A 23836-nucleotide genomic window follows, 5' to 3' on the forward strand; every position below is an offset into this window, starting at 1 on the left:
GTCATCATCATCAGGGGATCAATGTCTCACCAGTGTGTAAATCAATGCCAAAGGACTCCTGCAGACCATCCACTGGGTTGTTCCCATCATCCTTTGCTTCCACTGAGATAATGTAATACTCCAGCCGGGGATGCAGATCGGGGTCCTCAGCTGTCAGCGTGGCAACCACCACACCAGGTGGTGTGGACTCATTTACATTTATCATGGTTATGGGCTCTAGAAATCGGGGTCGTGAGTCGTTGACATCATCCAGGATGACCGTCAGAGTGGCCGTGCCCGTCATAGGTGGTGTGCCACGGTCGGTTGCCACGACAACGAGGCGGTAAGACCCACGATCTTCTCTGTCGAGGGTGGAGTTTCCCACTAGGACAGCACCAGAGATGGGGTCGACTACAAAGCGATCCTGAGCGCCGCTTTCCAGCCGATACATCAGCCAGCCATTAGCGCCCGAGTCTGCATCTGTGGCAGATAGCTGGGTCACCACCACACCTGGAAGACACAAAGTAATGACTACGACACAAACACACAGGCACACATTTGTATTCTTCTGTGGACCTTCAGTGGCAACAGTCATTCCTATTCCTGACATTTAAAACAACTAATAAAATGAAATGCAGTGAAAGACAGTGTTGATAATCTCAGGAAGTCTCAGTTACAACTGTAACCCGGTTAATGTGGATTCATTTTCCTCCTGGCCTTCTAAAACAGACTACTAGACACAAGCTAATACACACGCACCAGTGGGGCTGTTCTCAGGGAGTTGCACACTGAAACTGGATGGGCTGAAAACAGGTGGGTTGTCATTCTGGTCCAAGATTGTAACTGTGAGAGGAACACTGCTGTTTAAACCCCCTACATCCTCCCCAACCAGGAACAGCTCGACGCGAGGCTCCTGAAACCCCTCGCGGTCCAACGTCACCCCCTGTCGCACATAAATAACACCTGGAAGGAGATGTAGAGGTATTAGTGCTTACAGAGCAGTTTTCTGATTTTCCTCTGTGTACTTGCTGAGGAGTAATAGTGTTACCAGTGTTAGCATTCACATGGAAGAGGTCCACCCTGGCCCCCAGCAGGCGGTACTTCACCACAGCATTGGGTCCTATGTCTTTATCCTCAGCCAGAACCGGCCCATTCAACACTGCTACAGTGGTGCCTAAAAGACAGACAGAGATAAAGATGAGGTGAGTCAGACTAGCAAAATTATCATAGTAAGAATTTTTTTTACAGCAAGTCAGCAAACTATCTGTTGTATCTGCAGTTTGAATGTTGGATTAGTATTGTCAATAATGCCCAAGAGACATTGTTGAATGTTTAAAATATTGATTATACCGCTTTGATTACTCTGATTATCAGGGAGACTATAGCTCATATCCTGTATCTAAATAATGTGACTGTTTCTATGTGTCCTTGGTTACAGACTGGCCACTGTTGTGTACAAATCTATTTTTACAGCTCTAAAGTAAATGCAACATCTAAAAGTGGTCCGTCATCCTGTTTCATCTTTCAGCTTTCAAAGTGAGAAAAAACAACATAGCTGAAATGCTTTAAAAAGAGCAGCATGTAAACACAGCCAGGAAGTGGGGGAGACAGTTTACAGACAGTGTTTTAGCACGATGCTCTGCTTTCAGTACAGATTGTCTCACTTAAGGGAGCAAAGAGCGAAAGACACAACACTGTGGGTTCTACCTGCTGCAGAGTTCTCTGTGATCTCAGCCCTGTAGCTGCTCCTGCTGAATACAGGCTATTGTCATTCTCATCCAGTATAGTGATCACCAAGAGGTCTGCATCCTGGTGGTGAGAGACAGAAAGAAGGTGGTGGAGAAGCAATTGTTTAAAAAAACGTTTCTGAAGTGCAATTGCTCAAGTAACAATAGACTGTTTTGCAGTCATTTGCACAGTGATTGGGATTGACTTGTTTTCAGCTCTTGTCTAGACCAGTTTCTCACCTTTCCCACAACATTTCAAGCACGTAGCATGATCGTTTGCATGCAAAAAAACCCGAACATGCAACTGCAGACTGTGCACTTCTCATGACCTTGTTTGAGCACAGCAGTGTGCATGAGACTCTAATATAAACATGATGCAGCACATTTATACCCATGAAAGAAATATAATTATAATTTTAGACTTCCTTTCATAAAAATAAATAAATGAATGCAGCTATTATTATGAATTCCTCAAAAGCTGAATTTGAAAAGATACGAGGTGTAGAAATTCAGTGGTGATTCTTTCGGTGGTTTTTTGGTTTAACTGTTGATGTGAAAGCGTCTGTGAATGCTTGCAGAGGTGGGATTACCCTGCGAGCGATGCGAGAGTTCTCAGGGTTGTCTTTGACAGTTATAGTGAGTCTGTACTCAGCTACCCGCTCTCTGTCCAGTGGTCTGTTCACCTGCACCACACCTGTCTGAGAGATACGGAGAGAAAGAGGTTAAACCACTTGTGTGTGTGTGTGTGTGTGTGTGTGTGTGTGTGTGTGTGTGTACCATTGTACTATTACCGCATGTATTCTTATTTTCAGCTATCCTTCTCTATAAAGGAACCGCAGCTGAGCAGAAAAAATTATTTATGGCTTGCATGACTTCATTTTCTGTCTGCCGCATTTTATAAGGACACATAATACTGCTGTGAAACCACATGCTCAAAATCAGCTGACGTGTAAATATATCTCTCTTTCTCTCACAGTGTCAATGATGTAGAAGGCTCCATCCTGGTTGCCAGCGGTGATGTTATAAGTAAGCAGAGCGTTGCGCCCGCTGTCTGCATCTCGCGCTCGGACTCTGGCCACAGAGGTGTGTATGGACGCGCCTTCGCTCACGCTGGTGTTGTACGGCAGATTCAGGAGGATGGGGTCGTTGTCGTTGATGTCTAGGACCTGGATCCCCACCACCACCTGAAGAAAAAACAAGTCCACTTTCAATTCATGCCTGTTTACAATAGTGCACTATCTCTTATTTAGATGCTCTGTCTACAGAAGGTGCACCTGTACTTCCTATAAATGCATAAAAATATCAATCTTTTCATGCTGCAGGATCTCAATCGTTCAAGATGATATGAAGAGAGTGTGCATGCTCTGGTGTGTGCGCGCGCAGTTGTGTTATGAAGGCTCACCGAGCTGTTGCGAGATGGGGTACCCAGATCCCGAGCTGTGACAGTGATATTGTAAAAGGCTGTGGTCTCTCTGTCCAGCTCTACATCCTTCCTCACCCGAAGCTCGCCCTCCACGGGAGAGACCATAAACTCATCTGAAAGAGCAAGAGAGAGAGAGATGCTCAGTCATAAAGAGGTTTCCATAATCACTATCTCCACAGAAACCGATCCACTACTTACTCTGGTTATCTCCACCGGTGATGCTGTATTCTACTTTGCCGTTAAGGCCGGAGTCTTCATCGCTGGCTCTGAGAGTCCAGACCCGGGGACCCGGCTGGCCCTCAGTCACCTCGAATGGCCCCTCATAGGCTCTGGGGAAAGCGGGTGTAACATCGTTCACATCTAAGACATTCACCACCACCTGAGAGAAACGGAAAGACAGTTTATAACACATTCACCACATGTTGCAGCAATAAAATCTACAACAAAATCAAGCTAAGTCTGATTTGCCACGTGCAGCTTCTGCTACTATAAATTAATTTTTTAGATCAGATTTTTTAAGGTCTTGTGTCTTCAAATGCCGTACTGAGATACACTTTTATGGATGAATTCTGGTGTTGTAATTCATTTGAATTGAAAGCTGTGTTTTATCAGATGTTATCTTAATATAACAAGATTCCAGGTCTATCTATTAAACTTCTGTGTTCATGATTTATGTTTTTGGAATCCCGATTACCTGAAATGCGATAAAAATTTCCTCTTGGGGACAATAAAGTTTGTTTGTCTCAATGTGTGTCTACGGGAAAAACTATCAGTTGCATCATTACTGTTGTGCTAGAGGTCAAACGTAGAGCAGGTTTTGGACACTGGTCCGTTGCTGTGACAACCAGTGCATAGTGTCCGTTGCTGATCTCGTAGTCCAGCTCCTTTACAGCAGTGATCCTCCCCTAAATGCACATACAAAAAAGTGTTTCTGTAGTTGCTTTGGACACACAATATGATAACACCAACCATTACATCAGTGCTATCATGTCTCACCGTGATGCTGTTGATGTTAAAGGTCTGGATGAGGTTGCCGCGAGCGATGGCGTATCGCAAGGTGCCGTTCAGACCCTCATCTGGGTCAATGGCTGTTACCGTGGCGATGGTGGCACCCACTGTTTCTGGCCCCTCGCTCAGCACTGTGACATACTCCTCCTCAGGAAATTCTGGGGCATTGTCGTTCTCGTCCACGATGTGAACGTTTATGGTTGTTGTAGTCTGCGGGAGAGGCAGAGAGACAGCTGTAACCGCTGTTTTTTAGATTATATTTAACTTTGAAAATGTGTGATCCACTTCTGCTAAAGGCGTCACCTGGGCCTGGTTGTGATTCTCCATTATGTAGGAGAACAAACATCAAGCACAAATGAGTAATCCATTTGAAGGCCAAACCTACAAAAAAGTCTCCTAATCGCCATTTGTTCTTTTAAAAATAATGACTTAACAATACTATCTTGTATTTCGAGCTTTTTATAATATTTACTCCCGATGTGATGAGAGGAAACATATTGCTGTCCTCATTTATGAAGGACGTGTGATATTCAGGATTAATTTTACATGGGAGAATGAGACAGGACATTAGCAGCATATTTAGTTACAAACACAATGAAAACATGTCTTGTGGGAACCAAAAGTGAAATCTAAGTGAGGCAGAGGAAAGATCCTGAAAGTTGGCAAAAAGTTCACATTCCTTGTTGTTCCATCAGCTTCACTCTGGAAAAAAGGTAAATGTGAGGGAAGAGTGAGAGACAGCAGGGCTATCCGAAAAAAAAAAAAAAAACATTCCATCTATTTCATCAAACCACTGACAGATTCTGATATGCAAGCAAAACTAGAATTGAAAGATTGAGTATAGAGACGGTTCCTGCTCCACCAGTCTGACCTCTTGTTTCAACTCCCAGTTCCCTTCCAAGTGCTACTAAAAAGACAGTTGGCTGGTTCAGGCTGTGGTGGCTTTTGAGGCCGTTAGAATTTCACCATGTTGTGATTTCCCCAAGAGTTGCAAGCAGTGTGTGTGTTTGTGTGTCTGTGTGTGTATTGGTGAGCGAAAGATGGAATAATAATGAGACTAAATCACACCTATTGATTATCCAGTTAAATTATGTTGACAAATTGCAAATGTTCTAACTTAGCACTACTGTACTGAATACTTCCTGAATTTAAAGGGAGAATCCACCTATTTTACACTTGACTATCACCAGTCATTTGTCATGTGAGAGGACTATGAAAACAGTGGCATGATGTTTTCTGTGGCTCTGGAGGAGCTTTAAAGAAACAAAAAAAGGATAAGCCTGATGGTATCATGCGACAAGCTTCTGCTAGGAAGCATTTTAGAAGAAAAGCCTGTATTACAGACCGTCAGAGTTTAAAAATACAGCCGCATTTGCCAAGCTGCCAGTGTCTAACCAAAGTTACATTATGGAATTTTAGGATCCAGTGTTGTAGAGTGTAATTAATACTAAGGACTAGAAGTAGAAATCTCTGCCATTGTTTTGCATTAACTTTTTTTTTTTTTTTCTTTCAAATAAAAGAAACTCTTTCCATTCTTTCTAAAAATTCCCTCAACCTTGACATGCAATACTACATTTCTGGAATACCACTTTGACATTTTGTGTATAGTTTATAAACTTTGTTGTTGATGTACTATTTGTTTATGAGGATTTACACTGGCTGGTCAGACTGTTGATGTTTTTCATCTGCTATTCCCTTGGGGGTGGGGCAGGGAGAGAGAGAGGAAGAGAGGAAGAGAGAGAGAGAGAGAGAGAGAGAGAGAGAGAGAGAGAGAGAGAGAGAGAGAGAGAGAGAGAGAGAGAGAGAGAGAGAGAGAGAGAGAGTGACAGTGGGGGGAGGAGCGTTTTGCCTCTACTATCACGTCGCTTTTTTAAACGGAGTACAGAGTAAATGAAGTTGGAAACAACGTGACACAGGCTTGCCAACTTCCTCTCTGTGCCTTGGTGTAAAGTTGAGATAAACTACCCAGTTTTAAAGTGAAGGGAAAAAGATTTGAACCTAAGTTAACTGTAGAAATAGTTCTTTTCAACTTTTTTGGCTCATCATCCAGACAACCATGAAGTGGGGATTACCCTGTCCGAGGCCACTTTGGGGGATGAAGTTCATATTTTGGTTTTGCTGTGGTCTCTTTTACATAGCTGGAGGTAAGCATATATTAAAACACACAGACTGACATCTTCTGCTGAGCTGCTGCTGTTTAACAGACTGTTTGACTGTTCGGGCGTGTGTCAGCTTGTTGTTAAAGCTTCATTAGAGACTAACCAATTCACTGGATACACTGATGGAGAACAGGAGATTTAGGTTTTTGTTCATTTTAAACCAAAAGATATTCGACATAAGACACGTAGGTAGCTAATGTTTGTTACAGTAAGTTTAGAAAACAAAAATACAAGTTTTAGATATATAGTAACCTAATATAGCTGATACAGGTCATCAAAAGAAAGAATACTGTCATATGACTGGTCTAATAAAACCAGCGGAACTTCTGTAGGTTACATGTTACAGTTTACCAACTTCTATATTTTCAAACTCAGACAATTTAAAGACTTGGTTGTTACTATTTATTTTCTTGAGAACTCGGTGGCAATATTAACACTTTCTGTTGTTTACTGAAGCTTAATCATTTCTTTAAGTAAACATCTAGGCGTAAACACACATACTGTTAAGTGTACGTTGTTCAGGTTCCGTTTGTTGCTGTTATTTTGAGTTCACACATCTGGTGTGAAGCTGTTTTTAAGTTCCTCCCGTGGGTTGTTTAAAGCTACAACTGGAGAGCGGCCGCTCACGTTTTTAGACTCAGTCAGCTGTGCCTCTGTGAGCTCTGCGGCTCAGTCATTTACCCACCGACTGAAAATAAGTTACTGCTACATTTCCAGTCAAATCCAATGTTTTCGTGTCGGCTGTAATCAAATGCAGAGATTTAGTAAGGACGTTGGCACGGCTTGAAGTGTAGGCAGCTGACGCTGGTGGAGAGAGCAGAAGCAGCTGTTGGCTCCGGGGCGCGCGCTACTTCACTTCAAACGCCCCTGAAACCTTGCAGAGGTTATCAGTTTTCGGCTTTAGGATTTGGTCTATTTAGATAAACTCACACGATAAGCCCATCAAATGCAAATAGAGATGTTTACTAACCCTCTAGGCCAAATCATCATAAAAAATATTTAATAATATCGTTCAGGACATATGTAACGTTCAAATGTTGATAAGATATCCAGTAAAAGGGCCACTCTGAAGTACACTTTGTAATAACTTCTAATGTAAACAGTGTTAGTAATTTCAATATTTATGTTGCCTGTGGGAACTCTTGATGCTCCAATTAAAGACTGAAAATTACCTTTAAAGCGCCAGTGCCCTGCCCTGTTATGTCGTCTTTGTGGGGAAGTTTCCTTCCTTTTTCAGCCTATGATGAAAACAGCTGTTTGTGCTACTGCCAATAATGGATTTCTCTTCCACAAACCACGACTTGAGATAAACAGGCCAATAATCAGTGGTTCTTTTCCTCTCAGTCAAGATAAGCATTTAGTCTCTATGGAGCACAATGGCACAGGCTAAAGTAGTCAATGAACTCAACAGGATGTAACCACTCTCTCTTTTTTGGTCTGAAATACTTTCTCCACCAGAGCTCACGCTGTGTATTGATCCCCTCTACTAAATGAATAAATCATTATTAGGGTGCAGCAATAAAAAACGGTTTCCTGGGTCAATCTCATCAACAAGAGCAGGCCTCAGGGAGACAAAATGTTTCTGTTGTGTAATTGCGTTTATGTGTGGGAGTTTACTGCATGTGCATGAGTAATAAGTATACAATAGAGAAGGGGGAGCCCTCGCTCATGAATTTTGTAGATCTTGCATTTTTAAAGGTTTTTCAAACAGTCATAGTTGTCATCTTGATGTTTATTATGCAGTGGTAAGTCACCAAAAATCCTGGTGGCTTTCTATACTGCTGGTAAGGACGTGTCCCACTCTGCTGATTCTCATAAACAGCCCAAGGATACAGCATTGACCACCCATGACAGAGCCTTGACTGCTTCTACTCACTGCAACAACAACAACAACAACCTAATGTGCTTTAGTCAGGAAATATCTGAAATGTTAACAGTAAGAACACAACAATATAGTCACAATAAAGGAAGCTCTTTAAACTGACAGAGTGAACAGGACAACACTTGACTAGTTGATAATCATGAAGTCTGTGGGCTAAAATTATGTAACTGCAAAGTTTACTGCAAAAAGTAATTTTCTTTTGTTTCAAAAGTACAAAAAGTCCCATTTACAATTTCAAAATGACATTTTAGCTGCACTGTTGCTGCAGTTAAAAGAAATGTTGCAATGATGTTGTAAATTTGCTTACGAAGCTGTCATTACACAACACCAGTGTCGTACCTAAATGTAAAGTAGTATATAAAGAGGAAGAAGTAGATAAAGTGGAGAGACCAGGACTGTTTAAATAGGACATTTCACAAACAAGTTCAACTCTCTGGGCATAATGGCCTGTGACTGAAACTTCCTTTTTTTAAATAAAATATAAAAGAAGTAATATTTATGTTTGGGCATTTTTGCCTTTATTTTGTCAGTGGGTGGTAGAGAGACCAACAGGAAACAGGGAGAGAGAGAGGGGCTGGTGTGGCAAGGTCCCTTGCCGGAATTGAACCGGGGACGCTGCTTCCAAGTGGCATGCGCTGCAACCACTCAGCTACCAAAGCACTCCCATAACCAACTTCCTTTTATGAGTGGGTAGTTAGTGTCTTTTGTGCCACTTTAGAAAAAAAAGAAGCCTAATACATCTGTTTAGTATGCCAGCAGCTTCAACTGAAACTCTCTCTCTTCATGTGCGTGTTTAAGAGATAATCTGGGATCCCCCTGCTGGTTTCATTAACGCCCTGTAATGGGTTATTCATTACCATTACAGGTGTGAAAATGGGTGGGGACAGAGGTGCGTGGGGAAGCACTTGTACAAACACAGGTAGTGACCTCATGTAAGTAAAAGGATACCAGATTTACCAGTAAAGTATGTTCACTGGGCAGTATTGTGTCAAGACCTCTTTAATACAGAAGAGCAATTAAATTGATTCTTACAGAGAGTATCCAAAGTAATTAAACTAAGAAGAAATTAGGACATGGTTTAATTAATTCACACAGGCCATGCTGCATGCCTGAATGTAAGAAAGAAAGCTGTCAGAGACAACATGTCCTAAACAGGTGGCATTTCAAGCTTAAAACAAAAGAGGGCCTGTTCCTGGGCCCTGAGGGGCTATCAGGATCCCGAGAACAGAGATCACAGGAGGAAACTTAGATCTATAATGGAGCCAAAACACAGATGTCTGGTGTACACAAGTTAAAAAAAAAAATCCCATCTGCTCCAGATATGGGGAAAGGCGGTATTGTACCTGGTTGCAACCACATCACAGTTCAGATTGTGCTGACACTGTGGAAAAACAGTGCACACTTGGCACCTGGGATGATAAAACACATGATAATCGTTTCCACAACTATTCTAGAAAGGCCTGATCTTGTCAGTTAGATATCTGGAATATATGTGATGTGTATAATAGTTTTCTAGCTGTCAACCTAGTACCTTTTTTGACCCTTTTTTGGCTCGGGCAAAAGGTAAATTCAGATATTAAACATATTTTATTACAAAAACTCTCTCCTTTGCCAGAAAGCCATCCTCACCAGTGCAAATACGGCTAGAGAAACAGGGGAAGAGTTGTCAAAAAGAAGGGCAGGAAGGAAGGCAGTGTGGGTGTGAAACAGGAGAGGATAAGGGCTTGCCCTCCTATTGTCCCTCCACAGTGGCAGGAACAGCCGTGGGGGAAACAGTTTCACTTTAATCACCCTCCCCGGTCATCATATTGCTCCCCTGCACACAATGGCTAGTGCAGAGTTCAGTCGCAGACACAGGAACATGGCACGTACCTCGCACACTGTGACACTTACTGTATATACAAACATGCACAGCTAATCATAAAGCAGAGTTCGTTGGCAGGTCAGCTACTTTATGTAATATCCAGCAGAGTGTAAACCCACCACTTATTTGGCCATGAGCCATTATTGATGTATAGACTAAAATATCATTCTCACATGTTGCATCTTCTCCCCCACAGACAAACAGTGGTAATGCTATAAATATGCTTAATTTAAAAATTCATCACAAAAGTCTGCTGTCACTGCTCTCTGTGGGTTTCAACTTTGAAGCATGTTGTGGTTCAATCAGTGATGTAACAGCATGTGTTTTTCCTTTGACAGCAGATGGAAAACACCTGCACTTGCAATCATTACTGATTAAGGTGTGAGTGGAGGTGCAACCTGCTTGAAAATTTTAGCCCATAAAGAGCTGTGCAGCAACAGCAGTAGCAGCTGTGGCCTTCTGTCATTTAGATTTCAATAATAAGGAGTCAGACAGGAGGAGTGGGAGGAGTGGGAGGAGTGGGAGCCATGTTCGCGTGCCGGGACAACTCAGGAAGGAAGTCCACTCCTCAATTTCTAGCACTGGCTAGTCCTCCCCTGCCACCCCCAAAAACATTTGACATTTCTGATCCATTATACCACTGTGATAATACTTGCATAAAAACTTCTTTTTGACTGCAGTCCACCCCCACTCTTGTTTCAAAGTTGCATTCACATGCAACCACAAGCAGCCTTCCTGTCCTTTGTACAGCGTTCGTGGATGCAAAGCCACCACCGCAATCTATTACAGACAAGGTAATGATGTATTTAAACAGAGAAATATAGATTGGAAGAGTTCTGTTGTTTTTACACACTGGATATGAGAGTCATTCATTATGTGGGTTGATGCTGCATTATGTGCAGTAAGGGTGCATTGCACAGAGTAGGTTTAGAGAGTAGTTTCAGACTGCCTTAGCCTGAGGATATGTTGGTTTTGTTGTGTTAGTGCACTGAAAGAATCATTCAGAGCATACATTAAGGGTTGATCTGTTTGTGCATTCCACCACTGCACTGAAGAACTTTGAGCAGCAGGATGTGGTTGAATGTGAGAGTGTGTATATGCAAGTGTTAGCGAGGGAATGGTTTATGCAATAAATCAAGAAATGACACACAGCTGTCTTTTTGATTTCCTAATCATACATAAAGGTATGACCAAAGGATCTCTGACAGTCTTGAGAGGTGGAATGGGAGATTTCACCGCAATTATTGGGGTCATATGATACCACACTGTCAGTGGTTTTTGGAGGAATGACTTCCAGTATATATAACAATTCAACCTGAAATATGTGAAAATGTTTACCCTCATTCCTCCTAGAGCCAGTGTGTCTCTTGCTCTATTTCTGTCAATGACGGTTGCAAGGTTAGAAAGCGCAAATGCTAAAGTCAGATTTCAACACTTTGCCAAGTTTGACGGCAAAAGACATGTCACATGAGATCCTGTATATATTGGCTAGCATCTCCCTCGGTAGCTGTCTGGGAGGAACAGGCAATTTAAATCCCACAGGAGGTTAGTATATTTATTTTAGCCAGTAGACTATGTACTATCTGTAACCACAGTACGAATACACAGAACAGGAAGCATGCTGCGCTGACCTAAAATGCACAAAAACCAGGAAGCGATAGTGTGCAGAAATAGGACATAGGAAATTGTTGTACCTTAGCGGCATTGTAGCTTTAAATCTACATTTATATTGTTGTGATAAACAGACCATGATGAGTTGTGATAATTAGTTTTTGCAGTGTGGTTGTTTGTGTTATGACTAGTGGTACCAGGCAGAAACTTCATCCAACTCACCTCTAGCTCAGACATCATTTGAATGAATCTGTGATTTAACCAACACCTTCCGGTTTGATTATATTATCTTATGATATCATGGCAGTGCTTTCATGAAGCATAAATCTGCCATATTTAAGCAATTTAAACAATGAAATCCATAATGTACTTGCATTATTATAAATAATCTTATAATATTACCATTTAAAACATTGTTGGCCTCTAAAGTTTTTTTCTTAATTGGATTTTTTCTTAATTCTTTTCTAATTTAGTTTTCTTCTATTATTATGTCATATTTCATGCAGTTTAATAATACAAATGTGCTGGAAATTGAACCTGAAAAAAAGGCTGCCACTGCCATTAAAATAAACTTAACATGTGACTTTAATATTTTTACTAAATATAATCCCCTCTTTCCTCTGGATTTTCTTTGTCATCTGCAACACACACTGGGAGTTGTAATTCATAGGTAGTTCCTCTAAATTCTAACCTGACGCGCCAGATGGTTTGTTACACAGAACCATCTGAGAAGTTGGCCATGGGAACTGTTTGGAAAAGGGCACGCGTTTTCAAAAAAAACACTTGGCAGGTGATTGGATGAACCATCTGTCCATCACCGTCTTACCTTGTGAGGCAGCTGGATTTGCGACTGTGATCCGAACCGCCAGTCTGACGAGATGGACTCTGGTGTGATCTCGCAAATCCAGCTGCCTTGCAAGGTAATCTAATTTCCACTTCATACAAAATTCCCCCTTCCTGCAGAGTGATTGTCAGACTTTAACCATGACCACAGCCATAACTCAAACCTTTATTGTCTCTAACTTGGCAGAGCTTGTATGGGCTGTAAAATATTTGGAGAGGAAGCACTAACTGAAAGGTCTAACTTAGAATGAGTGACATTCTTCCATTATTGTCTTTTCTCTAGCCAATGGCGAGATGTCCCACGCCCACGCTACGCTGGGTGTTTCCGCTCCCCACCTGTACTACACCTGTCCCACGGGAGCAACTGTGAAACTGTTGTGTGCCCAGAGAGGTGCCACCTTGTACCCTAAAGATGCCTTGAGAAATAGCTGGCTTTTTACACAGCACAGTGACCAGCACTGTACAGGACGGCAGGGCCCACGCGGTATTACCATTGGTGCCCATCCCCATGGCAACCACACTTTGCCCGCTGGCTTGCACTTTGGATCGGCAGAGAAGAACTTCTGGATGTCTCTAGAGAATGTGATGCCCGCTGACCAAGGTCGCTACTGCTGTATGGTCCTGGACTTCCATGTGGAGAATAATCACAGAACCCTCGTGCAGAAGCCCCACAGTCACGTTATACTCCAAGTAACACCACGTAAGGACATCAAATTAATGGATGTGAATGTACTGTAAGTTAACATAGATGTTAAACTGAAAAGGGAAGAAGGTAACTCTCATAACCACATTGACTTTTGCAAGCTGCTAAGTACGACAATGATGTTATGCTAGTTTCCTTAATTCTATGGAGATGTGGTCTTTAACTGCGCATTTTCACCATTGTGCAAAAAGACCATATGTACTGTTGCATTTAGCAGGCAGAAACCCAAAACAATTCTACACTGTGATGTATGTGAAAAACAATGTTTTTATTCTCTCCTTCCAGGGAGAAATGGATCCCAAGAGTGCACAGTCTGGGATCCAGCACCACCTGGAGGTATGTTACCTTATTCAAGCCTTCATGCCTGGTAGCTAAGAATTAAGTGGCCAGTTCTTTATGGTTTGGTTGGTTCGGTTTATTTAACTCACAGTCTGTCTGTTGTTTCCCCAGGCTCTGTGCCAGTGGCCTTGGCCATAGCAGCCTGCATCTTGGCTCTGCTCTCACTGCCTCTTATTCTGGTGCTTGTGTACAAACAGAGGTACAACGCCCAGTCGAGCAGACGTACGTATTACCAATATGCACAAACAAGCGCACACACAGACAAAGTAATTTCCACATCCACGCCATGGGTCAAATATAAATCTCTCACTCTGGGTTACCCATAGTGTTTTTTTTCCCCGACACACATTTCCCAGCGTGGTAGATTAAGTGTATTTCACACAGTAGGAAGCACATTCACACTCTATCTGTAGTGTTCCGCTCTGTTTCAATTCATTCACAATGGCCTATTTCCTGTTTCCTCTCTCCCAGGTGCACAAGAGCTGGTGAGGATGGACAGGTACGTTTTCCCACAGTCTGTCAGGCAGCTGGTCCCACAGACTGTGTTTAATACCACACCTGCTCTTTAGAATAATAATACTGTGTATGTGGATTTTCTGCTATGTTCTGGCCACACTGAACATTTTTTACACAATAGGTCAATTGGGCCATTTTATTTTGACAAATTACCACAATGACGTACAACAAGAAATCCTTTTGCTCAGAACATTGGTAGTCCTTGGTGGCATTTACACTGCATGTTACTGTATGTTTCCTGCCACTTGAATATATTTTGTAGGAAATCAATTACAAAAAGTTAGACTTTGTGGAAAACATTTCCAGTTTCAGAGAGTTTACATGTATTACAAATCATCAAATCAAGCCCTGAATGATTGCTGTGAGAATTCAACGCTGAAACTTGTCTTGAGCAACTGATGAGTGTTGAAACACTGTTTGCATCACATTTGCATTTTGTCATAACCATGATTCTCTTTCTTGTGTACGTGTGTGTGTGTGTGTGTGTGTGTGTGTGTGCATGTTCAGTGAGGCTCAAGGCCACGAGAACCCTGTGTTTCTCGGGGGATCACCGCAGATTAAGACCCGTACTGTTTCTCAGATCATGACCAGACAGTCCTCAGAGACAGGACGCCACCTGTTGTCTGAGCCAGGAACCCCCTTCACTCCTCCTGTTCACGGTGACGTGTTCTTCCCAATCGAAGGTAGGATACGCGCACACACACACACACACACACAGACACACACACACACACACACACACACACACACACACACACACACACACACACACACACACACACACACACACACACACACACACACACACACACACACACACACACACACACACACACACAACTATAGATCCTGACAAACAAAACTCCACACACTACAGGGCATGCAATAAAGCAGGAAAATACAGAGAAACTTATTCTAGGGACCCAGGATAGGGAAAATACAACCATCTACTGATAAAAGATGCTTATTAAACATGAGACACATAACTTATTCAGCACAATCTGAGACATCTGACCCTTTCTCTGATTCGTTCATTTTCTGTCCATTAACGTATGTCAAAGCTCTACAACACAAAAAAGATGAGTGTGAGTAATTTCACAGTGACCACCTTTCAGTTTCGGAGTGAGTGTTGTGGTAAATTGAGCATTATTAACACATTTCTGAAAGCACACATCTGATAACCCTAAAGGTCACGCAATTGTTCAAACAATGTGCAAAAGAACGTGTATAATACAGAAGTACAAAGTTCTGGAAATGCGTGTTTCAAAACGTATGCTGTGTTAAAAAACTGATGCAATCAAAAACCAACCATGCACGATTTGCTGAAACATCCTGCATATGGTGCAGCGGAAAGATGTTCACACCATTGTGCAAAATTGCAAGTTCGCACCCAAAACAGCTGGGTTTGAAATCTGACATGACTAAGAAAGAAACATATTGTGTAAGGAGATTAAATACCGCCCACCCCTGCCCCCCCCCCACACACACAGCTGAAATCACCATCTTCTTTTGTCGTCATCCTCTTAATTCTCCTCTTGCCTCTCTCAAAAGTCATTCTCCACCCATCAGCACTCTCATTTAACACTAATGGCCTCTTCAGCCGTTCTCTCTGCCTCAACTTGAAATAATACTGAAACATTAGTTACGGTGAAGGGGTTCAATCCTGAGTGTTTTTGTACCGATTCCCGGGGCACCTGTGCAGACATTCCGGGCATACTGAGGTGGATTGCCCCATTTCCTGGCAGCACAAAAAACAGACTTAGTCAAAATCCACTCTAATCCATCACATGAATGTTATTTCTCTAACCTTTGACAATTTAGTGTGAACGAATTACATCTTAGAAATACTTACTAGGGCTCATCCTTTGACAATACAATGTATGTCAGAAGTTAGAGCACTGCAACAAGTGAAACAGGAGGTGGAAGTGAGCCACCCCCATATCAGAAGCCTAATAGAGATGCTGCAGTTTTGCTTCATGTACACAAATAGAACTTGAAGCGTAATGTCACTAGTGGGAAAACCTCTGCTTACGATAAATGTCAGATGGAAACTTCCGCTGCTTGATGGCATCTCAGATTACAGCTATGTTTCTCCTCTGGAGATAGCCACGGAAATTGATAAAACCATCAGTGATCCTTGAAAGAAAACATATCTTTTACATTTGACATGGTGGATTTTCCCTGTCAGAGCCCATTTCCTTCAGAGGACTATAAATATTGTGCAGTACACAGGGCTTGGTTTCGTGCCTCAAGTTTTCTGTTGCATGTCTAAAAGCCACACTTCAGCTTTCTTCTTCATTTTTTTTGAGCCAGATGACCATCAACTGAGCGGAATTAACTAGCAGCAGTTCCCTCTTATCTACAAAATGTTGCAACTCACACTCGAAGCCTCTTTGTTCCTTTTTTTAAAAAACAAGTTTCTCGCTAAACACACCTAATTCTAAAGAAATCAATCGGTTTCTGTGTGAGACTGAACTAAAATGTTGGAAGATTTGAAACAGAAATGCGGTTGTGTCTTTTGTCAAGACAGAAATGGAAAGTGCCATTTGAATGAATCACTCATATGTGTTACATTGTGCAGGTTGATAAATGTATATTACCTGCTATGTTTTCTACACTCTCACTGACATTGACTATTCTCTATTCCAGACACCATCCCTGAGTCTCCAGACTTAGTGCAGATTTAAAGAGGTGTGAAACCTCCTTCGTCGCTCTCACTGCTGACCTGAAAAGTCCTCCGATTCTCTTCTTCCTCTCTCTGCCTTCACAGCAATATTGCCCTTATGATCTATCTCACAATTACCTCTACTGGGACTGTCATCTGTACAGTGTCTGGGCCGCAGGAGGGAACAGACTGCATTTTTTGTTCAAACATTTGTTCCACCTGCAACAACAGCCAGGGGGCCAAGAGTGAACTTTTGCTTGTGAGCATTTGTGTTGTGGCGGGAGCTGGGTATGTGTGTGACGCTCCATCCAAATGCTGACAACGGCTTGTGGACCAACAGGTACCCTGGTCAGGTGGGGCCTGCTGCTTGAGACGATACCAGGGTGATGAGGGTGGGGTTCTGCTGTGTGCAGGAGTGGTTAAGCAGATCCTGTGGACTTACACACCTAACATGTTTGGTGCAGTTGGTTCAGACAAACTATGGTGAGTTTACTTGTTTGGTTTGGTTCATTTTTTGATGATTCGAAACCTGGTGCGGACCAACAATCAGACTTAAACCACCTGGTTTCTGTCCTTTATCAGTTTAACTCTGGTGCAGTTCATTTTTTGCAAAATGACCAAATAAACAGTGGTGTGATAGTAAATATATCACAGATTTCAGCATGATTTTAAAAGCAAAGCTATTACAATCTCCCATGTAATTATGAAAGATCACTTGGTAACTATTACTACTACAAGCTAATATGATATGCATGCCACCATATGAGTGCAGGGATTTTCCTTGATAAATCAGAAAATGAAAAGAGGTTAAAACAGAAAGATGAGATGATTGTGTCCTTGTATTAAAGTATCTTGCTGTCAGACACTGGAATAAACTTGGAGTAAACTTTAGATTTGTTACTCATTGGTGTTTACAGTGTTAATGATAGAGGATGACAATCCCCAAAAATGTAAACTGAATGAGTTATCTGTCATTCCATGTAAATACATGTGTCAGTGAGAATACAAAACTCACTAAAAAGAAAACTATCACTTCTTTTCTTTGGTCTGGACCAAGTGAACCAAACTAAAGGTGTGAAAGTGAAAAAGCGTCTCTCTCATTCCTGTTATCATAATAAGTGGCTGTAACAGCTACATACCAAAGAGGACAGTCAAAGAAGTCCCAATATTTCTTGAACAAGTTTACAGAAACTTTACAGAAACTTACAGCAACGTCATTGTTACTGTATCATTTCAAGATGGCCTCTGCTTCTTTTCTCACTGTTACTGTCAGCTTTGTTGCTTTAAATACTACTTCCTTCCTTCCTTCATATTCTCTCAAAAATGCAGCACTTCACAGTAGCCTTAAATATTTTCATAAAATCAATAAATGTGAGAAATTGTAATTAAAAAAAAAATTAATTCACGCTTATGTACAGTTTGATCATGTAATTGTTTTGTTTATTAAAACTGTTCTGAATGTAACCTAATAAATTCTTACTAAAAATCATAAGACGCCAAAAAAAGTTAAACTGCTGTCCTCGTGCAAATTATGGTTTATAACATATTTTTTTTTCTGGATTGTAAAAAAATGTATCTTGATTTTATTGTCGGGATGTGTATATTAGAGTTATTCTTATTTTGTCGTGTTACTGTTGCGTGACTGTTAATAAGTTAACATTGTTTAGTGTGGAGGAATGTTAACCGAACCACATGAAAGTGGATGTAGATGACAGAAAATGATCATAGAGAATGATGACAGAAAATTAGATGATTGCAATATTGTTATTGTTGTCGTGAGGAACCACTGGTGGGTTTTAAAAAAAAAATTGACGTAAATATGTAGCAGCAGGATATCATCTCCAAATGATGTGTAGCAGGTGTGTAGGACAGGGTATTTTAAATTGTTATTTTTTGTTTTTCAAAAATGTGAGTACTTTCATAAGTAGTCAAACCAAAGTCTTGATGTGTTTTCAAATTTGCCTGTGTGTGTGTTTGAATGTGAGGTTAAAGTTTCAAGAAAAATGTGTGTGTGTGTGTGTGTGTGTGTACAGGCTTTTTTGCAAGTTTGCATCTGTATGTATGTGTTTTGGTGTTTCATGTTGTACAAAGCTTGTATTAAACACATAGGCAGAACGATCCTGTGAAAGCATGTTTGTTCTGTATATTGCATTTAAATTGCTCTGGCTGTAGCTTGTATAATAAATTGGAGTTCTTACACCTTGAAGTCCTATGTCTAGTCTTTGAAATCATTGTTCCTTTTTACTGGAAGGTCTCCAAAACTATCACTGTACAAGGACGTGCTGTACTTGCTGCCTGGGGACCCATTATAAACGGAACAAGGTTGTTCCACTTGTGTGCCTCCAAGATGGTGCACACGAGAGGGAGACTGTCATTGAGAGGAGAAAATGATAAAACAATGTTAGTATCTAGTTTTATAAGAACAGACAGAGACATATGTGGGGTTGCCTAGTGTCAGCCATGTCCTCTATCCAGTGTCGCTTTTACTGTTTGTATTTTTAAATGTATATCTTGTATGAGCAGGAGCTACTTTATTATATCTTTGTACCACCCGTCTTTTACTTTGCCTAGACAGGAGTTAAAAAAAAATGCAGGCCACATCACATACAGTAAAACCACACATCATATGGTGATGCATGCACATGTGATACAGTACATATCCTCCTTTTGACTGCATCAACTTTAAAAGAGCCTCTTATTGTTGCAGACATTTCTGAACAGGAGAAGTGGTGAAGCTCACCTTCCTCTTTTTGGAAACGAGTTGTGGTTTTCCTGTTTACAAACGAAGGTGTTTCCTGTACCTTGCCTTTACAGCTGATCCACCAACCACTGTAGTGAATTTAGTGTGTGGGCTGTATAAAGCCAGGTGGCCTTAATGTGTGTCATATCTTATTTGCACTGGTAGAATTAAGGTCAGTGATCAGCTGTTGTTGTTGCTGCTGCAGAGAGTCCCCAGAATGAGCATATCGTTATTACTGATTGGACTACAGTGAGTGACCAAAAGAGGGTATAATAGCAAAAAGTGATGCTGGATCCCCTAACTGACCCACCACCATAATGAGATGAAGTGTCAAGAGAAAATATCAATTGATTGAAGAAAATGATCTCATTACAAGAGATTGAGATGGATTTTTTATAGTGAACTACTTGTTGCAGTTTCTGTTCCTTTAGTCTTACCGACAAAGGTGGAGTGCCATCATCTTCCACTGTGACAACGAGTCGATATTCTTGCTGGCGCTCGCGATCCGGAGGGGCTGGACGCGTTACCATCTCTCCTGTCACACGGTCCATGCGGAAGGTTAGGTCCTGGTTTCCGGCGGTGATGTAGTAGAACAGCATGGCATTGGGGCCCATGTCCCTGTCTGTAGCTGTCACGCGGAGCACTGACGTACCTCCTCCAACATTCTGCAATTTACATAATAAAAGAGGCGTCGATACCAATTGCCTGTGGTAGTATAAACGCAAACTTGTGACTGCATGGTGAAATATTATTGTGTCAACTGAAAACCACCAGTACTTCACGTAAGGTCCACACAAGACTAAAGAACTTTTTCAAAACACGCTTCATGTAATGTGCCAACTCCCACCTCGCTTATGCTGACGTTGTAGCCCCTCTGGCTTTCAATAACGGGAGCATTGTCATTGACGTCCAGGATGTTGATGGTGAGCGAGTGATCAGTGTGTCTGGGGGGTGAGCCATTGTCTATGGCACGCACCTGTAACAACACACACATGCACTGCTGTGTACTATTATGTAGGCCTGACCATGCATTTGGACACACAGCATATAATCACATAGAGGTCAAAGAGATCAAGTGTATGTCTGTCTTATTTGATGCTTGGTTGAAAGTAAATCCAATTTTCAGGGTGCTTTTCCTTTTACTTTAAAAATTGACAAGAAAATCATCTCAAAGTCTAAAAAACGACAACAAGTTGCTTTCTATTGTCAATGCTTGTACTCAACTTACTATGAAGTGACTACTATCAAGACACATTCAGCTTGGGGTTTTTTGGGCTGAGGTTTGAACTAATTTTGGGTTGTGGTGCAAGTGTTAAATTCAATTGAAAGATCAGGGTGAAGCTCATATGGTCATATAGAGAACGTCTACCACCTCACTGGTGAATAAAAACACTAGACAGACTAATCCTGATAATAATGAGAGATGTCAGTATTTCTTTGTTCCTCTTTCCTCTTCTCACTGGTTTGAAAGGGGGCAGAGTGCATTTAGAAAAAAGGTGTTATTTAGTCATGAATGTTTAATGTTATAGAGGAATATTTAAGATGTTAAGCCATTGTTCAGGGTTGTTAGCATTAATAAGAATGCTGAAGAATGTAAGAGATGTGGTAAAAGATCTCATGGATGCATGTGGATTGCTGTCTAACCTTGAGTAGGTAACGGTCCACTGACTCTCTGTCAAGAGGAGCATTGACATAGACCTCCCCATAGGTGTGGTTCACTGTCTTGATCTGGAACACATCCTCCATGTTGCCTGCCACCAGAGTAAAATTGACCTGAAAGTGAAATATTCACAATGAGAAAGACAAAGTGAAAGGAGGAGTGTCAGTAAGAAAATGAAAATGTCAGGTTGAGTAAGAAGCACTTATTATAAACAGTTGCATTTGACTGCACAGGCTCTGACACTTGATTAAATCCCAGTACATGCTGATTAGTGAAAAGATTAGTGATCATTATAACAATTACTTCATAAACTTATAAACAATATAAATGCTGAAATGACATTACCAAGAACAAAAGGCTGTTAAAGTGTATCTGACCCACATTGAGCAACAGAACTGGACGAAGAGCAAGCGTATCGCCATGATTATGAAAAAATGCTGCTGCATGTATGAATAAGAAAGAATAATAAAGAAATAATAATTCACAATCTAAAACAGGAGAAGACTGGTGACCTCCCCTCAAGCCCCATACCTTATTGAACATTTCGCAATATTTGTGATGGAAGAACATCTTGTGCTGTAGTTTTGTTTTTGTGCAGTACAGCAGCAGGGGAGATTTCCAGTTAAATGAACAAGGTCAGATACACTGGAACTGCCTATCGTCTCGGGGATGTAATTTCAGTAATGTTTCTGAAGTAATTGTGATAATGATCTTTTGATGATCTAATACCTTTTTATAGTTAAACACCCGCAAACTTCTGAGCCCTAGTTTGTTTCGCTTTCTTTCGCTCTCACCAGTCCGTTCAATCCAGCATCTTTGTCCCTTCCCAGCACAACTGCCACTCTCTTCCCCATGGGTGTGTTTTCCAGGATGTCCACTGAAGTATCAGATGTGATGTCAAACTCGGGTCTGTTGTCGTTCTCATCCAGGATGGTGATTGACACCTGTCGAGAGATAAGATCAAATACGGGCTCCATAACTTACCAAATGATATCTTCAAGATGACTAAAATAACCAAACCCACTGTAAAATGCAACAACATCCCTTTTCATACTTCAGATGAGTACATTTCATGATGTGCTTTAGCCCTATAAAAAGATCAGTCTTACCTTCTGCAGTTCCAATGAGAGATGCAATGAATAAAAGAGGAATGCCATTAAGCTTTCTACAACAGAATAGACACAACATCCACTGTAATAAATTGCATGTGGAATGATGGATAGGGATAAAATAACGTAAAATTCAGAATGAAGCACCGTACCACAGTGGAGTCCTTTTTAGGTCCTCCATCATCGGCTACAACAGTCAAGGTGTACATATCTCCCTTCTCTCTATCCAGCAGGCCTGTCACTGTGATACGGCCCTGAAAACATCAAACACATCACCATGCACTGTATCTTCACCTCTTGAAAGAGTCCACACAGGAGAAAAATCTCCCCAATACAACAGACAGTGAGCAAGGACTGAGACAGAGAAAGACTAGCAAGTATCATCAAAATCTACTAAACAAACCCAATTTTTCATCTAAGGAACCACATTACTTCAAAGCAAACAAACTCTTTGATCAGCTGACAGTCAGGAAAAGAGCTCTAGCTTAAAACACAAAGGAAGAGGTGTTATCGTGTCACACTGTGGTTAATGCATGAACATAACAAAACATATTTGATGGAAGGTGGGTGCAGTCTCTGAAGTGCATAACAAAAAACAGGCACGTACATTGTGTTCTTATCACTGGTGACCTTTCCCCCAGTGCTCTCCCACTCACCGTGACGCTGTCTATCTTGAAGAGGGCTAGAGCTGCGGGGGACGTATCAGGGTCGAATCTGTAAGTCAGCTGGTTTAAGTTGTCGGCCGACTGGGCCTGCACCTGGACCACCTCCGTCCCAGTGGCGATGTTCTCACGCAGCGAGGCCTCATAACCGGCTGAGAAGAAGGCCACGGCCTCATCCAGCTCATTAAGTAGAGTGACGTAGACGGTGCAGAAGCCCCGGTGGAAAGGCGGGGCCTGGTCAGTTGCTGAGACGTTCATCAGATATGTGGTCTTGGTCTCATAGTCCAGGTAGTCCACGGTGGTTACTAGGCCGGTGCTCACGTCCACCTCAAACTTGCGGTCTGAGCCGGACACAAGTGCGTAAGCTACAGCTCCACCATCACCTGAACAGAAAGGGGAGGAGGAGGTTGGTGAGGAAATGCATGTGAACAAGGGAACAATATTATTTTCAATGACAACTTTAACAACTTTGAGAGTATAAAGTTGTAACTTTGGATATTTTGGAAAATCTTGTAACAATATTGAAGCTGTAGTTACGACATGGCAAACAGCCTCCCCCACTTTGTTTTTACAATAAGAGGGTTGTAAACATTCGGTTCTGTTGCCTATGCTGTGTGTATTTTAGATTTAGAAGGTTTTGGAAAATGTGTGTCACGGCACCAGATGCGTCAGAGAGTGCCTAAGAAACACTTAACCAAACGGGAAGTGAATAGAGGAAGTCTGCAGTGTGGAGCAGAAGCAGATATTTAAAAGCTAGTTACAGTAAACACAATTGTGATGTAACAAGATACAGAAAGTTCTGGTATAGAGGTCAGAATACAAACACTAGTGAAGAGTTTGGTGCCCTGCAAAGAATGACTCATGTCAGAGTGTCAGATCCAGCAGACCCTAAGGTGGATGTTTAAAACCACGATCATCTAAATGTCTCTTTCTGTTTCGTTGCGGT

At 41.6% G+C, this 23836-nt stretch overlaps 2 protein-coding genes across 3 annotated transcripts in view; one reads left to right on the top strand and one right to left on the bottom strand.

The window, feature by feature from the left end:
* Nucleotides 1-23836, bottom strand: part of cdh23 (cadherin-related 23) — a 156946-nt gene that overhangs the window by 11970 nt on the left and 121140 nt on the right. The window contains 18 exon segments of the mRNA XM_062430184.1: nt 31-489; nt 739-942; nt 1028-1153; nt 1687-1743; nt 1746-1788; nt 2297-2404; nt 2681-2890; nt 3109-3242; nt 3328-3508; nt 3915-4034; nt 4126-4347; nt 19897-20124; nt 20307-20435; nt 21104-21232; nt 21914-22063; nt 22229-22231; nt 22381-22482; nt 22885-23273. Of these exon segments, the coding sequence (XP_062286168.1) occupies nt 31-489; nt 739-942; nt 1028-1153; nt 1687-1743; nt 1746-1788; nt 2297-2404; nt 2681-2890; nt 3109-3242; nt 3328-3508; nt 3915-4034; nt 4126-4347; nt 19897-20124; nt 20307-20435; nt 21104-21232; nt 21914-22063; nt 22229-22231; nt 22381-22482; nt 22885-23273 (2994 nt within the window).
* vsir (V-set immunoregulatory receptor) lies at nt 6040-18925 on the top strand. 2 transcript variants are annotated; one of them, XR_009927016.1, is made up of 8 exons: nt 6040-6281; nt 12780-13196; nt 13485-13535; nt 13650-13760; nt 14010-14037; nt 14562-14737; nt 16704-17206; nt 17536-18925. XR_009927016.1 is itself a non-coding variant. In XM_062430185.1 (7 exons), the coding sequence occupies exons 1-7, from the start codon at nt 6194-6196 to the stop codon at nt 16739-16741; spliced, it is 909 nt and encodes a 302-aa protein (XP_062286169.1). In that variant the 5' UTR covers nt 6040-6193; the 3' UTR covers nt 16742-18925. The 2 variants fall into 2 exon arrangements, 1 of the variants encoding a protein (XP_062286169.1); XM_062430185.1 differs by having other exon boundaries at nt 16704-18925.

This window comes from Scomber scombrus, chromosome 12, assembly GCF_963691925.1.
Source record: "Scomber scombrus chromosome 12, fScoSco1.1, whole genome shotgun sequence".
Classification (NCBI taxonomy): domain Eukaryota; kingdom Metazoa; phylum Chordata; class Actinopteri; order Scombriformes; family Scombridae; genus Scomber; species Scomber scombrus.